Source organism: Rhinopithecus roxellana, chromosome 2, assembly GCF_007565055.1.
Source record: "Rhinopithecus roxellana isolate Shanxi Qingling chromosome 2, ASM756505v1, whole genome shotgun sequence".
In the NCBI taxonomy this organism is placed as follows: Eukaryota; Metazoa; Chordata; class Mammalia; order Primates; family Cercopithecidae; genus Rhinopithecus; species Rhinopithecus roxellana.
The window spans coordinates 133,786,387-133,806,756 of record NC_044550.1 but is presented as its reverse complement, the minus strand read 5'-3'; the positions used below and the strand labels follow the sequence as shown (position 1 = coordinate 133,806,756).

The following is a 20,370-nucleotide window of genomic DNA, read 5'->3' as shown; positions in this document are numbered from 1 at the left end:
AGCCTTCACTCTGGTGGCTGGGCTGGGCCACTCTGTGGGGGACCCCCAGTGTGAGTATCTTTAGCTCTTTCATCAAGGCTAGTTGAATCCCCCAAAGACCACGCCAAGTCTTTTGTCTAGATGGTAAAGGCCTGGCTGCTCAACATTTGGCAAGCCAAATGCAGGAAGGGAGCTGGGGTTTTAGTAGTCAGTGTGTAAACTTCCACTAGGGCCCTCTGTTTTCAGATGTGCCTGAGTTTCCTCCCCTAAATTCAGAGACTTTTCTGAGACTAAATCTCCAGTCATCTACTGGGTATAGGGAAGAGAGTGCCCTGCTGAGCAGAGGATGGGTGGGGGGAATTCTAGGAGCCTATTTCCTAATGAGGTGTTTACCCTTTTCTTCTGTTTTAGCTCCATCTTTTACCTCCCACTTCTAGATGTATCTGATGACTACATTTTCTGAGACTTGGGAAGGTAGATTCTGCAGTATAAATTATGTTGCTTCTTGCTTACTCCATGGCTTACTTAAGATTCAGTTTTTTTGGGGGGGGGATCTATGTGGTTCTTTCTCAATTAGTCATCCAGTCTCTAACTTTCAAAATTTTGCCACTGTTGTTTCCTCTCTCATTTCCCCCATATTTACCCTCGGCCTTAATGAAAGCACTGGATGCAGCTTAGAAATTTACTGTTCTTCACTAGGAATCTCCACTGTAAAAATTTTTTTATATTGTGCATGTATTTTATCATTAGAAATGAAGAAAGCTCTTTAAAATAGGGGGAAAAACTCAATATGGCAAACCATTATTTTTATCTTTTTTGTGCAACTTGAAAGAAATCCTATTTAATAATGATGATAGTAAAAATGATAAAGTGGTAATGATGATGACAGCTACTGTTTATTAGGTACTCACTAGGTACCAGATACTATTTCCTTTTCACAGGAAAAACTGAGACTCAGAGAGGTTAAGCAACTTGCCCTGATCACACAGCTAGGTCAGTGGTAAGTTTGTATGTAAGAATTAATAGATCAACCTTAAAATACAACAAAGCAAAACTATGCTAAGTGATGTGAGATGATGCCCCTCATTTCTTTGGGGAATTTGCACTTCGATAATGTAGATGATAGGGGTGGTAGAAGTAACTTTCTAGGCATATAAATTAATTTGTCTGTGTCTAAAATTTAAGCACTAATGATGCTTATTTAGCAAGATAGTATTTCATTCAACAAATATTAACCCAATGGACCATCAGTGAATCTACTTTCCTCCTGATACAATATGCCACAGGGAGTTTTAAACATTTCCCATCTTTTTACCTGCTCTGGGTATCTTTAACCCATTCAACAGAACATGGATTAAACTTACCTGCTTTTTAAGGGGACCAGCCACTGGAATGGGAATCTTCAAATGCACATTTATATTTCAGCAGCGTTTCTTTAGCCTTATTCTCCCAATGTTTGGATGCAAGTTTCTTGATAATGTTACCAGCAGCAAATCTGTACAAATCTGTGGCAACTTTAATTCTTGACTCCTAAGAAGAAAGACTTTAACCAAGCAGCATAAGACAGAAAGAGAGACTGAGGCAAGTTTTCAAACAGGAGTCAATGTTTATTGAAAAGCTTTAGAACAGGAAGGAACGGAAGTAAAGCATACTTGGAAGAGGGGCAAGCAGGCGACTTGAGAGACCAACTGCACAGCTTAACCTTTGACTTGGGATTTTATACATTGGCATACTTCTGGAGGGTTGCATACTGTATTAGTCCATTCTCACACTACTATAAGGACATACCCAAGACTGGGTGATTTATAATGGAAAGGGGTTTAATTGATTCGCAGTTCCGCAGGGCTGGGGAGACCTCAAGAAACTTACAATCATGACAGAAACGGGAAGCAAACATACCCTTCTTCACATGGGAGCAGCAAGGAGAAGTGCAGAGCAAAGAGGGAGAAAAATCCCTTATAAAACCATCAGATCTCATGATAACTCACTCGCTCTCAGGAGAACAGCATGGAGGTAATCACCCCCATGATTCAGTTACCTCCTATGACATGTGGGGATTATGGAAACTACAGTTCAAGATGAGATTTGGGTGGGGACACAGCCAAACCATATCACATCCCTTCTCCCATGATTCTTCCCTTGGGGTGGGCTGTTCACATGCACAGTGGCCTGCCAGCACTTGGGAGGAGCTGCATACGCAGTGTTTTTACTGAAGTTATGCACATGCTCACTTGAGGCGTTCTTCCTTACCAGTAGAATGTTCCTAGAAGGTCATATACTAGTTATACTCTGCCATTTTGCTTCTTAGTGCACATGCGTGAGCCCACTTGCCCGACTCCTGAGTTCTTATTGGGAAGGTGCTTATCACCAATTTCAGGTTTTTTTCTATCATTGGGAGACTGCCATTCCCTGGCACCAACTGCAACCAGTTATTATTTTAAAGATGTAGTTAACAACCACTTGACCATCACCTGATGGCCACCTGACATTCCTGGTAGTAGGGGGGCTCTCTCCTGACCTGCTCATGTCTGACTAGTTACCTACTGTAACAAAACCTCTCTAAATACCTCTCTTTCCACTGAAGGATGCTGCTAGTGGCACTCCTAGATTCTCCATCCCTTGCCCACTTTTCTCCAAGGAGGAGATCATAATCTGATCATAATGATCATAATCATAAATGCAAGAAGGGCATTGATGATTGGTGGGATTAAAGAAGGAATGGGACAGGCTCAGCTCAGCCTCCTTCTCTCTGGAAACCAGCCTGCCTATAGGAAAGCCCCTCTTATCTGTTTATTAAGTGATGAATTTGGTAGGGAGGCCTACTGTTTGGGGGATTGTGAATTTGTTTGGATACAGATCTGAGCCACATTCTCTAATCTAGTTTTCAACATCAAAGCTGACATTTGGTGTCTGTCTGGGTCACCCTTTCATCTAGTTGTATTTGTTTCCAAACTTGGGCAAGGAGAGGTGTGATTTATTGAACTCTTTAGAATCCCAATAACTCTCTGCTGGTTGATACAGGTAGACTTTATTATATGTTTAAAGGACATTATAATGCATAGAAGAAACTTTTCCTTTGAAATCCACATGTTGTCAGGGAAAAAGTAGTAAGGAAATTGTTTGAACTTCTTCTTTAAAGAGTGTTTAGCAGCATATCATTTTGCAAATGGATTTGTATTATTCTCAGTGGCTTGAATATTTAATGAAGCCTGTCATTAATACCTCATAGAAATGCAAATCTGTGTTGTTTCCCAGGATTTCTTCTAGACAGAGGATTAAAACCCTCTCTAGAGAGACATTCTCATGGTGCTGGAACTAACAAACTAAGCTTTCCAAAGAAGAAAAAATAATTTTGGAGAAGCTTTTTTTTTTTATTTTTAATTTCACTGTCCATGTTGTTCATATATTATATACAAAAAGCTTTACACTTCACCCACATTTGTGCATGCATTTGCATAAATAAAACTTGAGCTATCCCTCATGGCCACCTCACTCTGCCCTCTGCTCTGCACGTCTGCAGGGGTCTGGGTCTTACGGGACACTTGGACCACCACCCACCCAAGAGGGGAAGATGGAGACCACACAAAGATAACGTGAAAACCTTAGCTCATGGCAGGCATGTAATAAAGAAGACCTCTATTGGCTGAAGAATGATGAGGTTCATAAATTTGGAAAGGAGACCTTTATTTCTCATAACAGGTTGCAGCCTGCAGAGGGGCAATTCTAACAGGCTAGGAAGCGTAGCATCTGGTTATAAGCTGAAAACAGGCACTTAGAGAAGGGGGCAAAGGAAACAGGAATTTATGCTAAACAGGGTGGCTTAATATACATATGTAATAAGCTATAGGAGAAGTCATGAATATTTATGAAAGGAGAAACATGCACAAGTGTTGTCATTGAGCTTCATGCCCCTTCATGGGTCCTGTGTCTCCACCCAAATCTCATATTGAATTGTAGTTTACATAATCCCCATGTGTGTCATTGGAGGGACCTGGTGAGAGATAACTTAATCACGAGGGCAGTTACCCTCATGCTGCTCTCGTGATAGTGACTGAGTTCTCATGAGATCTGATAGTTTTTTAAGGGGCTTTTTCCCTTTTTGCTTGGTACTTCTCCTTGCTACTGCCGTATGAAGACGGATGTGTTTGCTTCCCCTTCTGCCGTGATTGTAAATTCCTGAGGCCTCCCCAGCCCTGCAGAACTGTGAGTCAATTAAATCTCTTTTCTTTATAAATTACTCACTCTCAGGCAGTGCTTTATAGCAGCATAAGAACAGACTAATACAGGTCCCATGTACAAAAAAATGGTGGTGCTGGCATGATCTGAGGGTGGTGTTTTCTACCTTCTGACATCAAAATGTGAAGTAGAGGACACTAAAGCCCTCACTGAGCTTCCTCCATAGACTGTCCAGAACCAATCTGTGGTCAGTGTGTGTTATCAGGAAGGAATGCTAGTTGGTTGCTTTGTCAAAACAGCAAAAAGGAGGGGCAGTGTCAGGTAGTTGGTTAATATCAGGGGTGGAGTCTTTTGGAAGAGCTGGTTTCTATTTAGCCCTTAGGGAAGAAAGCCTAATGATGGTTAGTGAGGGAGGAGGTGTAGCAAGGTGTGTCCAACCTCCCATCCCATTATGGCTGGGAACTCAGCTTCCAAGGTTTCTCTGGGGTCTTCTTGGCCAACAGGGGGCCCATTCAGTCAGTTAGGGGGCTTAGAATTTTATTTTTATTGATCACCTTTTACCCAACTCTTGCCATGCCTTGCCCATCACTCAAGTTTTTCCTGTTCAGGGACATCCAGCTCTCTTGCCCTTCTCACTGTCTGAGGGGAAGCTCTGCCTTCTTGTCCCTGACAGTTCAGGGCCTCTGCAGTATGGGTTCTTCTCCCCCACCTTTACAGCTTCATCTCCCACTTTCCCTCTTAGCTTTTATCTAATTCAGCCTCACAAGTCCCTGTAGGGCCCCCTGCCTCCGTGCCTTTGGTCATGCTGTTCCTCTTCCTGAATGCCTGGATCCTTCAGTGTCTGCTTCAAATGCCAATGTTGTCATGACCTTCCCTGACCCCTCCACCTTCTCCTTTCTCTAAACTACATAGCACCATATATGGAACCTCCCTTATGGAACCCACCATATTCCACCTTCAGTAATAAGAGTATTAACACCATCACCACCACCAAGGACAACAACGGCAACATTTGTTAAACATTCCAATGTGTCAGGCACTGTTCTGAGCACTTAAAAGTATTAGATTATTTAATAATCAGAATAACCCTGTGAGGGACTTCTGCTTGTGACCAAGACAGAATAAAAAGTATTGGAATTACTCCTTACCTAAAACAAAACAAACAAAATCTATGAAACAGTGATTTTCAGGACACTGGACAGCAGTCAAAACTGATCCCTAAGAAATAAGAAATAAAGGAATTCAGCCCTGTCATTGTCCCAGCTTACTGACCTAAAAGGGTTTCCAGGCTGAGGCACAGCAAGAAGGCAAGGTCACAGCAGGTCTACTCGGGTAGACCCCTTGAGTAGAAGAGACAAAGCTAAGAATTGGGGGAAGCCAAGTCAGCTAGATTTCACAGGACAGAATCCCAGAAAAGAAAGAGCTGCACAGAGAAGATTCCAGAGGTGTCCACTGGGTCCCCTTGAGTATTCTGCTGAGACCTGCTCAGCACTTCCATGGAAGAAGATTGCTCAAAGCCAGGGGAAATACCACCCAAAATAATTAGAAGAGTACCCAGCATTCACACCAGGCTGGGGATAGTGACAGTTTCTTCCAGCCAGACTACAAAGCCTCAATTCAGAGGGCATCAAATATAGTACTCAAAAAGGTCTTACCTCGGCAGTGGAAATAATGAGCCCTATGCTGGTCCTACATAAAAGAGCTTAAAAACATAACCCAAAAGGTCAGCCTGTTTCCAAGTAGCTTAACTGCATCTCAGAACAAAGCTAAAGAATGATTATAGAAACACAAAAATATCCAGGACCCAACAAGGTAGAATTTACAATGTCTGTAGTTCAGTTAAAAAGTACCAGGCATGAAACAAACAGGAAAATGTAACTCCTCATGAGGAGAAAAAGGAATCAATTGAAACCAGTCCAGAACTGACACAGATGTTAGAATTGACAGAGAATGGCATTAACCCATTTATGCCTAGTGTTCCATGACTGGAATGCTAAGCTTGTGGGAGTTGTTTATATCCTACTGCTCAAGGTCATCACCAAGTTCTGATTTTTCACACACAAAAAATTGCAGCCTCCAGCACAAATGGGGTAAAACAGTCATTATAATTGTGTTTCATATGTTCAAAAAAGGTTAAGTATAGATATGGAAGATGTAAAAAGATATATCTATATGTCTGTATTTACATCTATATCATACATATTTTTTTCTCTAAAAGTTTGATTTGAATATACACACACACACACATATACGTGTGTGTGTATGGGAATTAACAGCAGATTAGACATTGCTGGAAAAAATTAGCTTGAAGATAATAGCAATAGAAACTGTCTAAAATGAAAACAGAGAAAAGTGAACAGAGTACCAGTGAGCCATGAGACAGCTTCAAGTGGCCTAATGTGTGGGTAATTGGAATTCCTAGAGAAGAGGAGACAGAAAAAGAAGGATGAAAACATATTGGAAGAATTAATGGTAAAATTTTGCCTAATTTGATGACAACTGTAAACTCACAGATTTAAGAAGCTCAGTGAATCCCAAGCATAAGAAACTTGAGGAAAATTTTTCCCAGGTACATCATAATCAAATTGCTCCAAACCATTGATAAAGAGAAAATCTTAAAAGCAACTAAAGGAAGAAGATACATCATGTACACTACAAAGCAAAGGTCAGGGTGACAGCTGATTTCTCATTTCAAATAATGCAAGTGAGGAGACCATGGAGCAATGTCTTCAAAGCAATGAGGAAAACCTGCCACCTGAAATTCTTTATTCAAAAAATACATCTTTCAAGAATGAAGATGAAATAAATGTTTTAGACTTACAATGCTGAAAGTTTTCCTTACTAGGAGATTCATACTGCAAGAAATGTTATAGGAAATCAGGCAGAAGGATTTTCATAACAGATAGAAATCTAGAACTAAGGGAGGAGACCACCCCTCATATTGTCTTATGTCCAATTTCTGCCTCCAAAGAAGAAGTAAAAACTGAAAGGCAGAAATGAAATCCACAAGCAGACAGCCTGGCGCCACACCCTGGGCCTGGTAATTAAAGATTGACCCCTTGGCCGGGCGCGGTGGCTCAAGCCTGTAATCCCAGCACTTTGGGAGGCCGAGATGGGCGGATCACGAAGTCAGGAGATCGAGACCATCCTGGCTAACACGGTGAAACCCCATCTCTACTAAAAAATACAAAAAGCTAGCCGGGCAAGATGGCGGGCGTCTGTAGTCCCAGCTACTCGGGAGGCTGAGGCAGGAGAATGGCGTAAACCCGGGAGGTGGAGCTTGCAGTGAGCTGAGATCCGGCCACTGCACTCTAGCCCAGGCGACAGAGCGAGACTCCATCTCAAAAAAAAAAAAAAAAAAAAAAATGAAGATCGACCCCTGACCTAATTGGTTATTTGCATAAAAAAGGCACTGTGAAGATCCCTGCCCTGTTTGGTTCCTTTCTAATTACCAGTGTATGCAGCCCCTAGTCATGTACCCCCTGCTTGCTCAATCAATCATGACCCCCTCACGGGGACCCCCTTAGAGTTGTGAGCCCTTAAAAGGGATAGGAATTGCTCACTCAGAGAACTCGGCTCTTGAGACAGGAGTCTTGCCGATCTCCCAGCCGAATAAACCCCTTCCTTCTTTAACTCCAGTGTCTGAGGGGTTTTGTCTGTGGCTCTTCCTGCTACAGAACCACACACAAAAATGAGCAATGGGAATGGTAACTACATGGGTACTTATGTTAGATTCTCTTTTAATTTTAAAAGTCTTCCAAAAATTGACTGATTGTACATCCAATGGAATATTATCCACCATATAAAGGAAATGAAGTTTTGATACAACAAGTAGATGAACTTTGAAAACATTATACAAAGTAAAAGAAGCCAGACACAAAGGTTATTCTGTAGTTCCATTTATATGAAATATCCAGAATAAGGAAAATCATAGAAACAGAAGATAGGTAGTTGCCAAGGACTTGGGGTTGGGAGGACTGGGGAATAATTGCCTAAGAGGTGTGGGGTTTTCTTTTGCTTTGGGAATGGTGAAAACGTTCTCAGACTAAATAGAGGTGGGGGCTACTCAATCCTAAATGTCACTTAATTGTTGACTTTAAAGTAGTAAATTTTGTGTTATGTGCAGTTCACTTCAATACAAGAACATTTTAAAGATTAATTGACTTGTTTCAATGAAAATAATGACAAAGTAGTATGAAGTTTATAACGTGTGTAAAATTAAATGTATAGCAGAAATAGCACAAGACCAGGAAGCAAGAAATGGAAGTAAATTAGCATAAGGTTTGTAAGCCAAAAGTATCTGAGACAGGTCTCAATCAATTTAGAAAGTTTATTTTGCCAAGGTTAAGGACACACCCATGACACAACCTGAGGAGGTCTTGATGATGTGTGCCCGGGGTGGTTGGGATACAGCTTGGTTTTATACATTTTAGGGAGGCATGAGACATCAATCATTACACGTAAGATGTACCTTGGTTTGGTCCAGAAAAGCGGGACAACTTGAAGCGGGGGCTTCCAGATCATAGTTAGATTAAAAGATTTTCTGATTGGCAATTGGTTGAAAGAGTTATTGTCAATAGAAAGGAACATCTGGGTTACACTAAGGGGTTGTGGAGACCAAGGTTTTACCATGCAGATGAAGCCTCCAGGTAGCAGGCTTCAGAGAATAGATTGTAAATGTTTCTTATCAGACTTAAAGAGTCTGTTCAATCTGAAATTCCAAAAGGAAGGACGGTATAAGGAGGCATGTTCAGCTCCCCATTTCCATCATGGCCTGAACTAGTTTTTCAGGTTAACTTTGGAATCCCCTTGCTGAGAGGAGTAGTCCATTCAGATGGTTGAGAGGGGGGCTTAGAATTTTATATTTTGGTTCTTGTACTCCATATGAAGTGATATAATATCACTTGAAGGTACCCTGGGATAAGTCAAAGATGTGTACTATAAACCCTAAAGCAGCCACTAAAATAACAAAACAGAGCTATAGCTAATAAAGCAACAAAGGGAGGGAAGGGGGAAGCATAAGAGCTCCTCAACCCAGAAGAAGATGGTAAAAGGTAAATCTCAAAATAATTATGTTCAATCAAAACAGCTAGATAGGTTGGGCACAGTGGTTCACACCTGTAATCCCAGCACTTTGGGAGACTGAGGTGGGTGGATCACTTGAGGCCAGGAGTTTGAGACCAACCTGGGCAACATGGTGAAACCCCATCTCTACTAAAATTACATAAATTAGCCAGGCATGGTGGTGCACGCCTGTAATCCCAGCTACTCGGGAGGTTGAGGCAGGAAAATCGCTTGAACCCAGGAGGCAGAGGTTGCAGTGAGCCGAGATTGTACCATTGCACTGCAGCTTGGGTGACAGAGTAAGACTCTGTCTCAAAAAAAAAAAAAAAGAAAAGAAAAACAACTAGACAAAAAAAAATACATACTGTATGATTCCCCTTATAAAAAAAAAAAAAAAAAAAAAACTCTAGAAAGTGTAGACTCATCGATTGTAAGTGAAAGCACATCAGTGGTTGCTAAGTGGGGGGCAGGGGGTGGGTTTACCAAGAACATGGATGTGTTCACTACCCTGGTTGTGGTGATGGTTTCATAGGGGTAGAAATATGTCAAAATTTATCGCATTGTGTACTGTAAATATGTGCAGCTTATTGTACAGAAGTTATACCGCAATAAAGCTGTTTTGATTAAAACAACAACTACTCTGTGTTGGATGGTAATATTTTCTCCACTGTATAGATGAAGAAGCGTAGGCACGCAGAGCTTAATGATTTGCCTGTGGTCAAGTAAACCCTGGGCACCTGGCTTGAAGTCTACATGGAACAAAACAAACAGAGAGAAGTGAGACCGCTTCAGAGGGAACTATAGACCCAAAAGACAAATAGTAGAATTTCAGGAAGGGAGGATGGGAGGACAGTTCCGTCATTTCAGAGAGCACGAACCACAGACACAAAGCGCATGGCGTGTAGAGCACAGTGCACAGTTGGGAATGGGAGCCCCAGATGTGCATGTGTGAGTGGGGTAGGGGCAGAAGAACAGACCAGACCTGTCCAGGGGGACCTTGGCTGGGATTGGGGTAGGGAGCTCCTTGGATCCCATGCTAAGGAGTTGAACTTCCATCCGCTAGGACATGGAAAGACTTAGAAGTGTTTTCAGGAGAGCGATGGGCTCGGGTGACTCTTGAGGATGAATGAAGGATGGCTGGGCTCCCCAACCCCCTTGGAGTCTTCATAAGCAGGGACAGCCTTGTCTGATGTTGCTCCCTGCAGGTTCCCAGTGCATCTCCATTGTAAACTTTGGTGGTCCTCAGAATCCCAGGTCTGTGAACTCTGAAAGACTGTTCTCCTCCACCCTCCTCTACTCACTGCTCTCTGGGTTTGGGTCCATTCCTGTCCCCTCCCAGGTTCGAGGTGAATTGCTGCGGGAGAGAGTGCAGCGGCTGGAGGCACAGGAGGGAGGCTTTGCACAGTCGCTTGTTGCTCTGCAGTTCCAGAAGGCGGCCCGGGTGACCGAGACCCTGTCAGCCTACACCGCCCTCCTCAGCATCCAGGACTTGCTCCTGGAAGAGCTGAGTGCATCTGAGATGCTGACCAAGTCGGCCTGCACGCAGATCCTGGAATCGCACAGCCGGGTGAGTGCAGGCGCTGGGAAGGAGGGGCGGACAGAGCTGGTTCTTTCTGGTACCTACCTCTGCATCTTCCCCTATGGAGTAGGCTGCAACCCCTGTCCTGTCTATGCTGGTGGGTTGTGATGAGGATTAAACAAAGTGACTTATTGGAGAGTACTTTGCACTCTCTCAACCAAAGATGGCTCTATTTCATTGCTCTGAGAAGCAACCGTTTTGGATTTTAACATCTCTGAACCTTGGCAGTTGCCATGGTTTCATTGGCAGTATTGTTTCTTTCATTATGCTAGGGAGGGCAACAGTGTATCTTCCAATTAGCACATCCTAAATGCAACAATATATTGGGTTATTTATTATTTTAAAAATTCTAATTATTAGCATTATCACAACATGCTACATTCTTTCCAAAATGTGAGAGGTATATCCATAAAACAAAAGCTATTGTAATAACTGTTTGGGTGACTAATTTTAGGTCTTTTATGTGTAGATTTTGGAATTTCATTTATTATATATCATAATCACTTATAGTGAGGAAAAAGCCCCTCGCATTTATTGAAACCCTAGTGTGGGAAGGGAAGCGCTACTAAGTTGTGAATAGACATGCTCTCACTTAAGTGTACATAATTCTTTACTTAGTTATACTTATTAAGATTATTACTGAAGCATAATTAATAAGAAGGTACAATTTTATGCTACTTTACAATTATGCTGTTTGTCATTATATTCGTTATTTAGCTGTGAAGTAAAGTAGATCTTGTTGTTATACTCAGTTCTCAGGTAAAGAAACTGAGATTGGGGCAGATGGCAGGTCAAGTTCTTTGTGAAGACCACATGACTGATTGTGAAAGGAGCCAGGAATAGAATCTGTTTCTGACTTCAACCCATTATGTCATGTCTGTGGACTACACCAGTTGAGTTTGCCATGTGAGGTTCCCATTACTTTCCTTAAAACGTAACAACAGTAGATGCTGGAAGGTCTAAAAGTATTTCGGGGGTGGGCAGACACTATGCACCCTGCACTGTAACAACTGTTTTAGGGATAGAAAGGAAGCAAAAGCATTGTAAGTAATTCCAGCGTAAAATAGCCAGATGCTGGACATATAAAAATGAACATATTTTTAATGCTTTGTGAGCTCACAAGGGTCTATGGAAGAAAATCCCTAAAGATACGCAAGATATATCCTAAATCAGGTGAACTCACAGAGATAGGTGGGGGCAAATTCAGAAGCCAGGTTTACCTCGGAACAAAGGCTGAAACCTGTAACACAGAGACTTGGGATTAATTTTGGAGGAATGGGAGATGAGGCTGTGGGATGTCTCAGTTAGTGAGATCACCCAGCGAGGGGTGGGAGGAGACAGCCGCCTGCTGTCAGAACCCATCTCCACCCCTGCTCCAGGTGAAGCTCTTCCTGTGAGTTTGTAATCCAAGGCCTCTGCTAACATGAAGAACAAATCCAAATGCATTTTAGCCATCCAGTCACGAAATCTCCGAGGTGATAAATTAAATTAAAATAATTCCAGGTTAGTTCACTGTCTGCATGCAAAGACAAATCCTCTCCAGAAAAAAAATATTCTCAGTTGGGTAGCTCAGGATTTCCATAGATCAAGTTCAGTCGAAGGTGAGCTCTCAATTGAAGAAAAACGTCACCAAACACATAAAGAAGCAAGGCAAGATGACCTGCATAGAGGAGAAACAAAGAAAGCCAGATTACGATCCCTGAATACTTTAGAGATCCAGATTATCAACACAGAATCTAAAATAATAATAATTTGTGAAATTGTTAAAGATATTACAAAAATGATTTAAAAAAATTTTTTTTTTCTGTTTTTCAAACAGGGTCTTACTCTGTTGAGCAGGCTGGAATGCAGTGGCCCAATCTTGGCTCACTGCAGCCTTGACCTCCTGGGCTCAGGCAATCCTCCCACCTCACCCCTCCAAGTAGCTGAGGCCACATGGGCATGTGCCATCATACCCAGCTTTTTTTGTTTGTTTGTTTTTGGTATTTTTTGTAGAGCCCAGCTGAGCTGGACTCAAATGATCCTCCCACCTTGGCCTCCCAAAGTTCTGGGATTACAGGTGTGATTTAAAAATTTTATTCACCTGGAGCATATAGTGAGTTTAACTTGCATATATTTAATAAAAGACTCAAAATAACAACAAGAACAATTGCTAGAACAGGGAGAAATTGATAAATCTGTCATCATAGTGGGAAATTTCAGCATACTTCTGTCAGTGGTTGATTTATTGATCAAATGAAACACAGGTAAAGATATAGATGAACTAAACAACACATTTAACAAGGTGTTTTTTTTTTTTTTTTTTTTTTTTTTTTTTTATTATACTTTAAGTTCTAGGGTACATGTGCATAACGTGCAGGTTTGTTACATATGTATACTTATGCCATGTTGGTGTGCTGCACCCATCAACTCGTCAGCACCCATCAATTCATCATTTATATCATGTATAACTCCCCAATGCAATCCCTCCCTCCTCCCCCCTCCCCCCTCCCCATGATAGACCCCAGTGTGTGATGTTCCCCTTCCCGAGTCCAAGTGATCTCATTGTTCAGTTCCCACCTATGAGTGAGAACATGCGGTGTTTGGTTTTCTCTTCTTGTGATAGTTTGCTAAGAATGATGGTTTCCAGCTGCATCCATGTCCCTACAAAGGACGCAAACTCATCCTTTTTTATGGCTGCATAGTATTCCATGGTGTATATGTGCCACATTTTCTTAATCCAGTCTGTCACAGATGGACATTTGGGTTGATTCCAAGTCTTTGCTATTGTGAATAGTGCCGCAATAAACATACGTGTACATGTGTCTTTGTAGTAGAATAATTTATAATCCTTTGGGTATATACCCAGTAGTGGGATGGCTGGGTCATATGGTACATCTAGTTCTAGATCCTTGAGGAATTGCCATACTGTTTTCCATAATGGTTGAACTAGTTTACAATCCCACCAACAGTGTAAAAGTGTTCCTATTTCTCCACATCCTCTCCAACACCTGTTGTTTCCTGACTTCTTAATGATTGCCATTCTAACTGGTGTGAGATGGTATCTCATTGTGGTTTTGATTTGCATTTCTCTGATGGCCAGTGATGATGAGCATTTTTTCATGTGTCTGTTGGCTGTATGAATATCTTCTTTTGAGAAATGTCTGTTCATATCCTTTCCCCACTTTTTGATGGGGTTGTTTGTTTTTTTCTCGTATATTTGTTTGAGTTCTTTGTAGATTCTGGATATTAGCCCTTTGTCAGATGAGTAGGTTGCAAAAATTTTCTCCCATTCTGTAGGTTGCCTGTTCACTCTGATGGTAGTTTCTTTTGCTGTGCAAAAGCTCTTAAGTTTAATTAGATCCCATTTGTCAATTTTGGCTTTTGCTGCCGTTGCTTTTGGTGTTTTAGACATGAAGTCCTTGCCCATGCCTATGTCCTGAATGGTACTACCTAGATTTTCTTCTAGGGTTTTTATGGTATTAGGTCTAACATTTAAGTCTCTAATCCATCTTGAATTAATCTTCCTATAAGGGGTAAGGAAAGGATCCAGTTTCAGCTTTCTACTTATGGCTAGCCAATTTTCCCAGCACCATTTATTAAATAGGGAATCCTTTCCCCATTTCTTGTTTCTCTCAGGTTTGTCAAAGATCAGATGGCTGTAGATGTGCGGTATTATTTCTGAGGACTCTGTTCTGTTCCATTGGTCTATATCTCTGTTTTGGTACCAGTACCATGCTGTTTTGGTTACTGTAGCCTTGTAGTATAGTTTGAAGTCAGGTAGTGTGACGCCTCCAGCTTTGTCCTTTTGACTTAGGATTGTCTTGGCAATGCGGGCTCTTTTTTGGTTCCATATGAACTTTAAAGCAGTTTTTTTCCAATTCTGTGAAGAAACTCATTGGTAGCTTGATGGGGATGGCATTGAATCTATAAATAACCTTCGGGAGTATGGCCATTTTCACGATATTGATTCTTCCTATCCATGAGCATGGTATGTTCTTCCATTTGTTTGTGTCCTCTTTGATTTCACTGAGCAGTGGTTTGTAGTTCTCCTTGAAGAGGTCCTTTACATCCCTTGTAAGCTGGATTCCTAGGTATTTTATTCTCTTTGAAGCAATTGTGAATGGAAGTTCATTCCTGATTTGGCTCTCTGCTTGTCTGTTGCTGGTGTATAAGAATGCTTGTGATTTTTGCACATTAATTTTGTATCCTGAGACTTTGCTGAAGTTGCTTATCAGCTTAAGGAGATTTTGGGCTGAGACGATGGGGTTTTCTAAATATACAATCATGTCATCTGCAAACAGGGACAATTTGACTTCTTCTTTTCCTAACTGGATACCCTTGATTTCTTTCTCTTGCCTGATTGCCCTAGCCAGAACTTCCAACACTATGTTGAATAGGAGTGGTGAGAGAGGGCATCCCTGTCTTGTGCCAGTTTTCAAAGGGAATTTTTCCAGTTTTTGCCCATTCAGTATGATATTAGCTGTGGGTTTGTCATAAATAGCTCTTATTATTTTGAGGTACGTTCCATCAATACCGAATTTATTGAGCGTTTTTAGCATGAAGGGCTGTTGAATTTTGTCAAAAGCCTTTTCTGCATCTATTGAGATGATCATGTGGTTCTTGTCTTTGGTTCTGTTTATATGCTGGATTACGTTTATTGATTTGCGAATGTTGAACCAGCCTTGCATCCCAGGGATGAAGCCCACTTGATCATGGTGGATAAGCTTTTTGATGTGCTGCTGAATCCGGTTTGCCAGTATTTTATTGAGGATTTTTGCATCAATGTTCATCAGGGATATTGGTCTAAAATTCTCTTTTTTTGTTGTGTCTCTGCCAGGCTTTGGTATCAGGATGATGTTGGCCTCATAAAATGAGTTAGGGAGGATTCCCTCTTTTTCTATTGATTGGAATAGTTTCAGAAGGAATGGTACCAGCTCCTCCTTGTACCTCTGGTAGAATTCAGCTGTGAATCCATCTGGTCCTGGACTTTTTTTGGTGGGTAGGCTATTAATTGTTGCCTCAATTTCAGAGCCTGCTATTGGTCTATTCAGGGATTCAACTTCTTCCTGGTTTAGCCTTGGGAGAGTGTAAGTGTCCAGGAAATTATCCATTTCTTCTAGATTTTCTAGTTGATTTGCGTAGAGGCGTTTATAGTATTCTCTGATGGTAGTTTGTATTTCTGTGGGGTCAGTGGTGATATCCCCTTTATCATTTTTTATTGCATCGATTTGATTCCTCTCTCTTTTTTTCTTTATTAGCCTTGCTAGCGGTCTGTCAATTTTGTTGATCTTTTCAAAAAACCAACTCCTGGATTCATTGATTTTTTGGAGGGTTTTTTGTGTCTCTATCTCCTTCAGTTCTGCTCTGATCTTAGTTATTTCTTGCCTTCTGCTAGCTTTTGAATGTGATTGCTCTTGCCTCTCTAGTTCTTTTAATTGTGATGTTAGAGTGTCCATTTTAGATCTTTCCTGTTTTCTCTTGTGGGCATTTAGTGCTATAAATTTCCCTCTACACACTGCTTTAAATGTGTCCCAGAGATTCTGGTATGTTGTATCTTTGTTCTCATTGGTTTCAAAGAACATCTTTATTTCCGCTTTCATTTCATTATGTACCCAGTAGTCATTCAGGAGCAGGTTGTTCAGTTTCCATGTAGTTGAGCGGTTTTGATTGAGTTTCTTAGTCCTGAGTTCTAGTTTGATTGCACTGTGGTCTGAGAGACAGTTTGTTATAATTTCTGTTCTTTTACATTTGCTGAGGAGTACTTTACTTCCAATTATGTGGTCAATTTTGGAATAAGTGCGATGTGGTGCTGAGAAGAATGTATATTCTGTTGATTTGGGGTGGAGAGTTCTATAGATGTCTATTAGGTCCGCTTGGTGCAGAGATGAGTTCAATTCCTGGATATCCTTGTTAACTTTCTGTCTCGTTGATCTGTCTAATGTTGACAGCGGAGTGTTGAAGTCTCCCATTATTATTGTATGGGAGTCTAAGTCTCTTTGTAAGTCTCTAAGGACTTGCTTTATGAATCTGGGTGCTCCTTTATTGGGTGCATATATATTTAGGAGAGTTAGCTCTTCCTGTTGAATTGATCCCTTTACCATTATGTAATGGCCTTCTTTGTCTCTTTTGATCTTTGATGGTTTAAAGTCTGTTTTATCAGAGACTAGGATTGCAACCCCTGCTTTTTTTTGTTCTCCATTTGCTTGGTAGATCTTCCTCCATCCCTTTATTTTGAGCCTATGTATGTCTCTGCATGTGAGATGGGTCTCCTGAATACAGCAGACTGATGGGTCTTGACTCTTTATCCAGTTTGCCAGTCTGTGTCTTTTAATTGGAGCATTTAGTCCATTAACATTTAAGGTTAATATTGTTATGTGTGAACTTGATCCTGCCATTATGATATTAACTGGTTATTTTGCTCGTTAGTTGATGCAGTTTCTTCCTAGCCTCGATGGTCTTTACATTTTGCCATGTTTTTGCGATGGCTGGTACCGGTTGTTCCTTTCCATGTTTAGGGCTTCCTTCAGGGTCTCTTGTAAGGCAGGCCTGGTGGTGACAAAATCTCTAAGCATTTGCTTATCTGTAAAGGATTTTATTTCTCCTTCACTTATGAAACTTAGTTTGGCTGGATATGAAATTCTGGGTTTAAAATTCTTTTCTTGAAGAACGTTGAATATTGGCCCCCACTCTCTTCTGGCTTGTAGAGTTTCTGCCGAGAGATCTGCTGTTAGTCTGATGGGCTTCCCTTTGTGGGTGACCCGACCTTTCTCTCTGGCTGCCCTTAAGATTTTTTCCTTCATTTCAACTTTGGTGAATCTGGCAATTATGTGTCTTGGAGTTGCTCTTCTGGAGGAGTATCTTTGTGGCGTTCTCTGTATTTCCTGAATTTGAATGTTGGCCTGCCCTACTAGGTTGGGGAAGTTCTCCTGGATGATATCCTGAAGAGTGTTTTCCAACTTGGTTCCATTTTCCCCCTCACTTTCAGGCACCCCAATCAGACGTAGATTTGGTCTTTTTACGTAATCCCATACTTCTTGCAGGCTTTGCTCATTTCTTTTTCTTCTTTTTTCTTTTGGTTTCTCTTCTCGCTTCATTTCATTCATTTGATCTTCAATCGCTGATACTCTTTCTTCCAGTTGATCGAGTCGGTTACTGAAGCTTGTGCATTTGTCACGTATTTCTCGTGTCATGGTTTTCATCTCTGTCATTTCGTTTATGATCTTCTCTGCATTAATGAGTCTAGCTGTCAATTCTTCCACTCTTTTTTCAAGATTTTTAGTTTCTTTGCGCTGGGTACGTAATTCCTCCTTTAGCTCTGATAAGTTTGATGGACTGAAGCCTTCTTCTCTCCTCTCGTCCAAGTCATTCTCTGACCAGCTTTGATCCGTTGCTGGTGATGGGCTGCGCTCCTTTGCAGGGGGAGATGCGCTCTTATTTTTTGAATTTCCAGCTTTTCTGCCCTGCTTCTTCCCCATCTTTGTGGTTTTATCTGTCTCTGGTCTTTGATGGTGGTGACGAACTGATGGGGTTTTGGTATAGGTGTCCTTCCTGTTTGATAGTTTTCCTTCTGACAGTCAGAAGGACTCTCTGTTGGTCTGTTGGAGATTGCTTGAGGTCCACTCCAGACCCTGTTTGCCTGGGTATCAGCAGCAGAGGTTGCCGAAGATAGAATATTGCTGAACAGCGAGTGTACCTGTCTGATTCTTCCTTTGGAAGTGTCCTCTCAGGGGTGTACTCCACCCTGTGAGGTGTGGGGTGTCAGACTGCCCCTAGTGGGGGATTTCTCCCAGCTAGGCTACTCAGGGGTCAGGGACACACCTGAGCAGGCAGTCTGTCCGTTCTCAGATCTCAACCTCCGCGTTGGGAGATCCGCGGCTCTCCCCAAAGCTGTCAGACAGAGTCGTTCGCGTCTGCACCGGCTCCCGCTACTTCCCCTGTTGGTCTTCAGCTGTGCGCTGTCCCCAGAGGTGGAGACTACAGAGACAGGCAGGCTTCCTTGAGCTGCTGTGAGCTCCACCCAGTTCGAGCTTCCCAGCGGCTTTGTTTACCTACTTAAGCCTCAGCAATGGCGGGCGCCCCTCCCCCAGCCTCGCTGCTGCCTTGTGGATAGATCGCGGCAGACTGCTGTGTTAGCAGTGAGGGAGGCTTCGTATGGACCTCCCGCCATTTCTCCTGGAGGTTACGCGTTATTAAATTTTCAGTGTGTGTTCTCATATAGGAAAAAAATAGGGAGGAGCCTCTATTCTGGGTAGCCACAACAAATAGTGATGACATTGAAAATATATCTGTGTGTCTGGAGTGGAACGTCCACATCCGTTAACAAGGTGTTTTAATACACATATAAATAATCTTATAGCCAAAAAATAATGAATATATATCTCCAGCACACATCAGAACAGTTAAAAATAATTGACTATACAATATTATTTTAATACCTTTTGACAAGGGGAAATTAAGTTTAATTCATTTTTAAAGAGATGATTATAAAGTGTCCATAATTTGGACTTTGGAAATTTTTTAATTGATTTTGGAAAATCAATTTTAGGCGGGGCACGGTGGCTCACGCCTATAATCCCAGCACTTTGGGAGGCTGAGGCGGGCAGATCATGAGGTCAGGAGATCGAGACCATCCTGACTAACACAGTGAAACCCCGTCTCTACTAAAAATACAAAAAATTAGCTGGGTATGGTGGCGGGCACCTGTAGTCCCGGCTACTCAGGAGGCTGAGGCAGGAGAATGGTGTGAACCTAGTATGTGGAGCTTGCAGTGAGCCGAGATTGTGCCACTGCACTCCAGCCCAGGTGACAGAGCAAGACTCCATCTCAAAAAAAAAAAAAAAAAAAATCAATTTTAGAGGTTGATTTTAGAAAAAAAAAATCAAAATTTTAGAAAAAATAAATTTTACAAATTTATTTCAAAACATGCTTTTGAATAGCTTACAGGTCAGGGATAACATAATGGAAATTTAAAAATATAGAGAATAACTGTGATATGTGAAATTGTGTAAAATTCAGCTAAAGCAGTTTTAAGAGGAAAATTTGTGCCCTAAACTGATATTAGAAAAGAAGAAAGGCTCACAATTAAGATTATAGAAAAAGGGGGAAAATAACACATGTGTTGTTTTTTATTTTGTTTACACCATGTTTCTTCTAAAACATACAGAAATTAGACCTCAATAAATATATGTTTAAAAGTATGTGCATTTTGGGAGGCTGAGGTGGGTGGATCACCTGAGGTCAGGAGTTCAAGACCAGCCTGGCCAACACAGTGAAACCCTGTCTCTACTAAAAATACAGAATTAGCCTGGTGTGGTGGCACATGCCTGTAGGCCCAGCTACTCTGGAGACTGAGACAGAAGAATTGCTTGAACCCAGGAGGTGGAGGCTGCAGGGAGCTGAGTTCATGCCATTACACTACAGCATGGGTGAGACAGAGCGAGATTCCCTCAAAAGAAAAAAAAAAGTGTGTTTCTTCTGAAATATAGCATAAACAAAATAAAAAACAAAACTACCATAGAGTTGAGAAAGTGAAGAGATTTTTTTGAGAAAAGTCTAATAAAATATACAAACCCTTGGCAAGCGCAACCATT

General features: G+C 41.5%; 1 protein-coding gene across 4 annotated transcripts in view; it reads left to right on the top strand.

Moving 5' to 3' along the window:
* EVC2 (EvC ciliary complex subunit 2) overlaps positions 1-20,370 on the top strand; it is a 164,807-nt gene that overhangs the window by 119,233 nt on the left and 25,204 nt on the right. For all 4 annotated transcript variants that reach the window (XR_004055663.1, XM_030925850.1, XM_030925843.1 and 1 more), the window contains one exon: positions 10,559-10,786. Coding sequence is in view for 3 of the 4 variants with exons in the window: in XM_030925850.1 (XP_030781710.1) it covers positions 10,559-10,786 (228 nt within the window). In the remaining variant the exon portion in view is untranslated. The remainder of the gene's footprint in view (positions 1-10,558; positions 10,787-20,370) is intronic.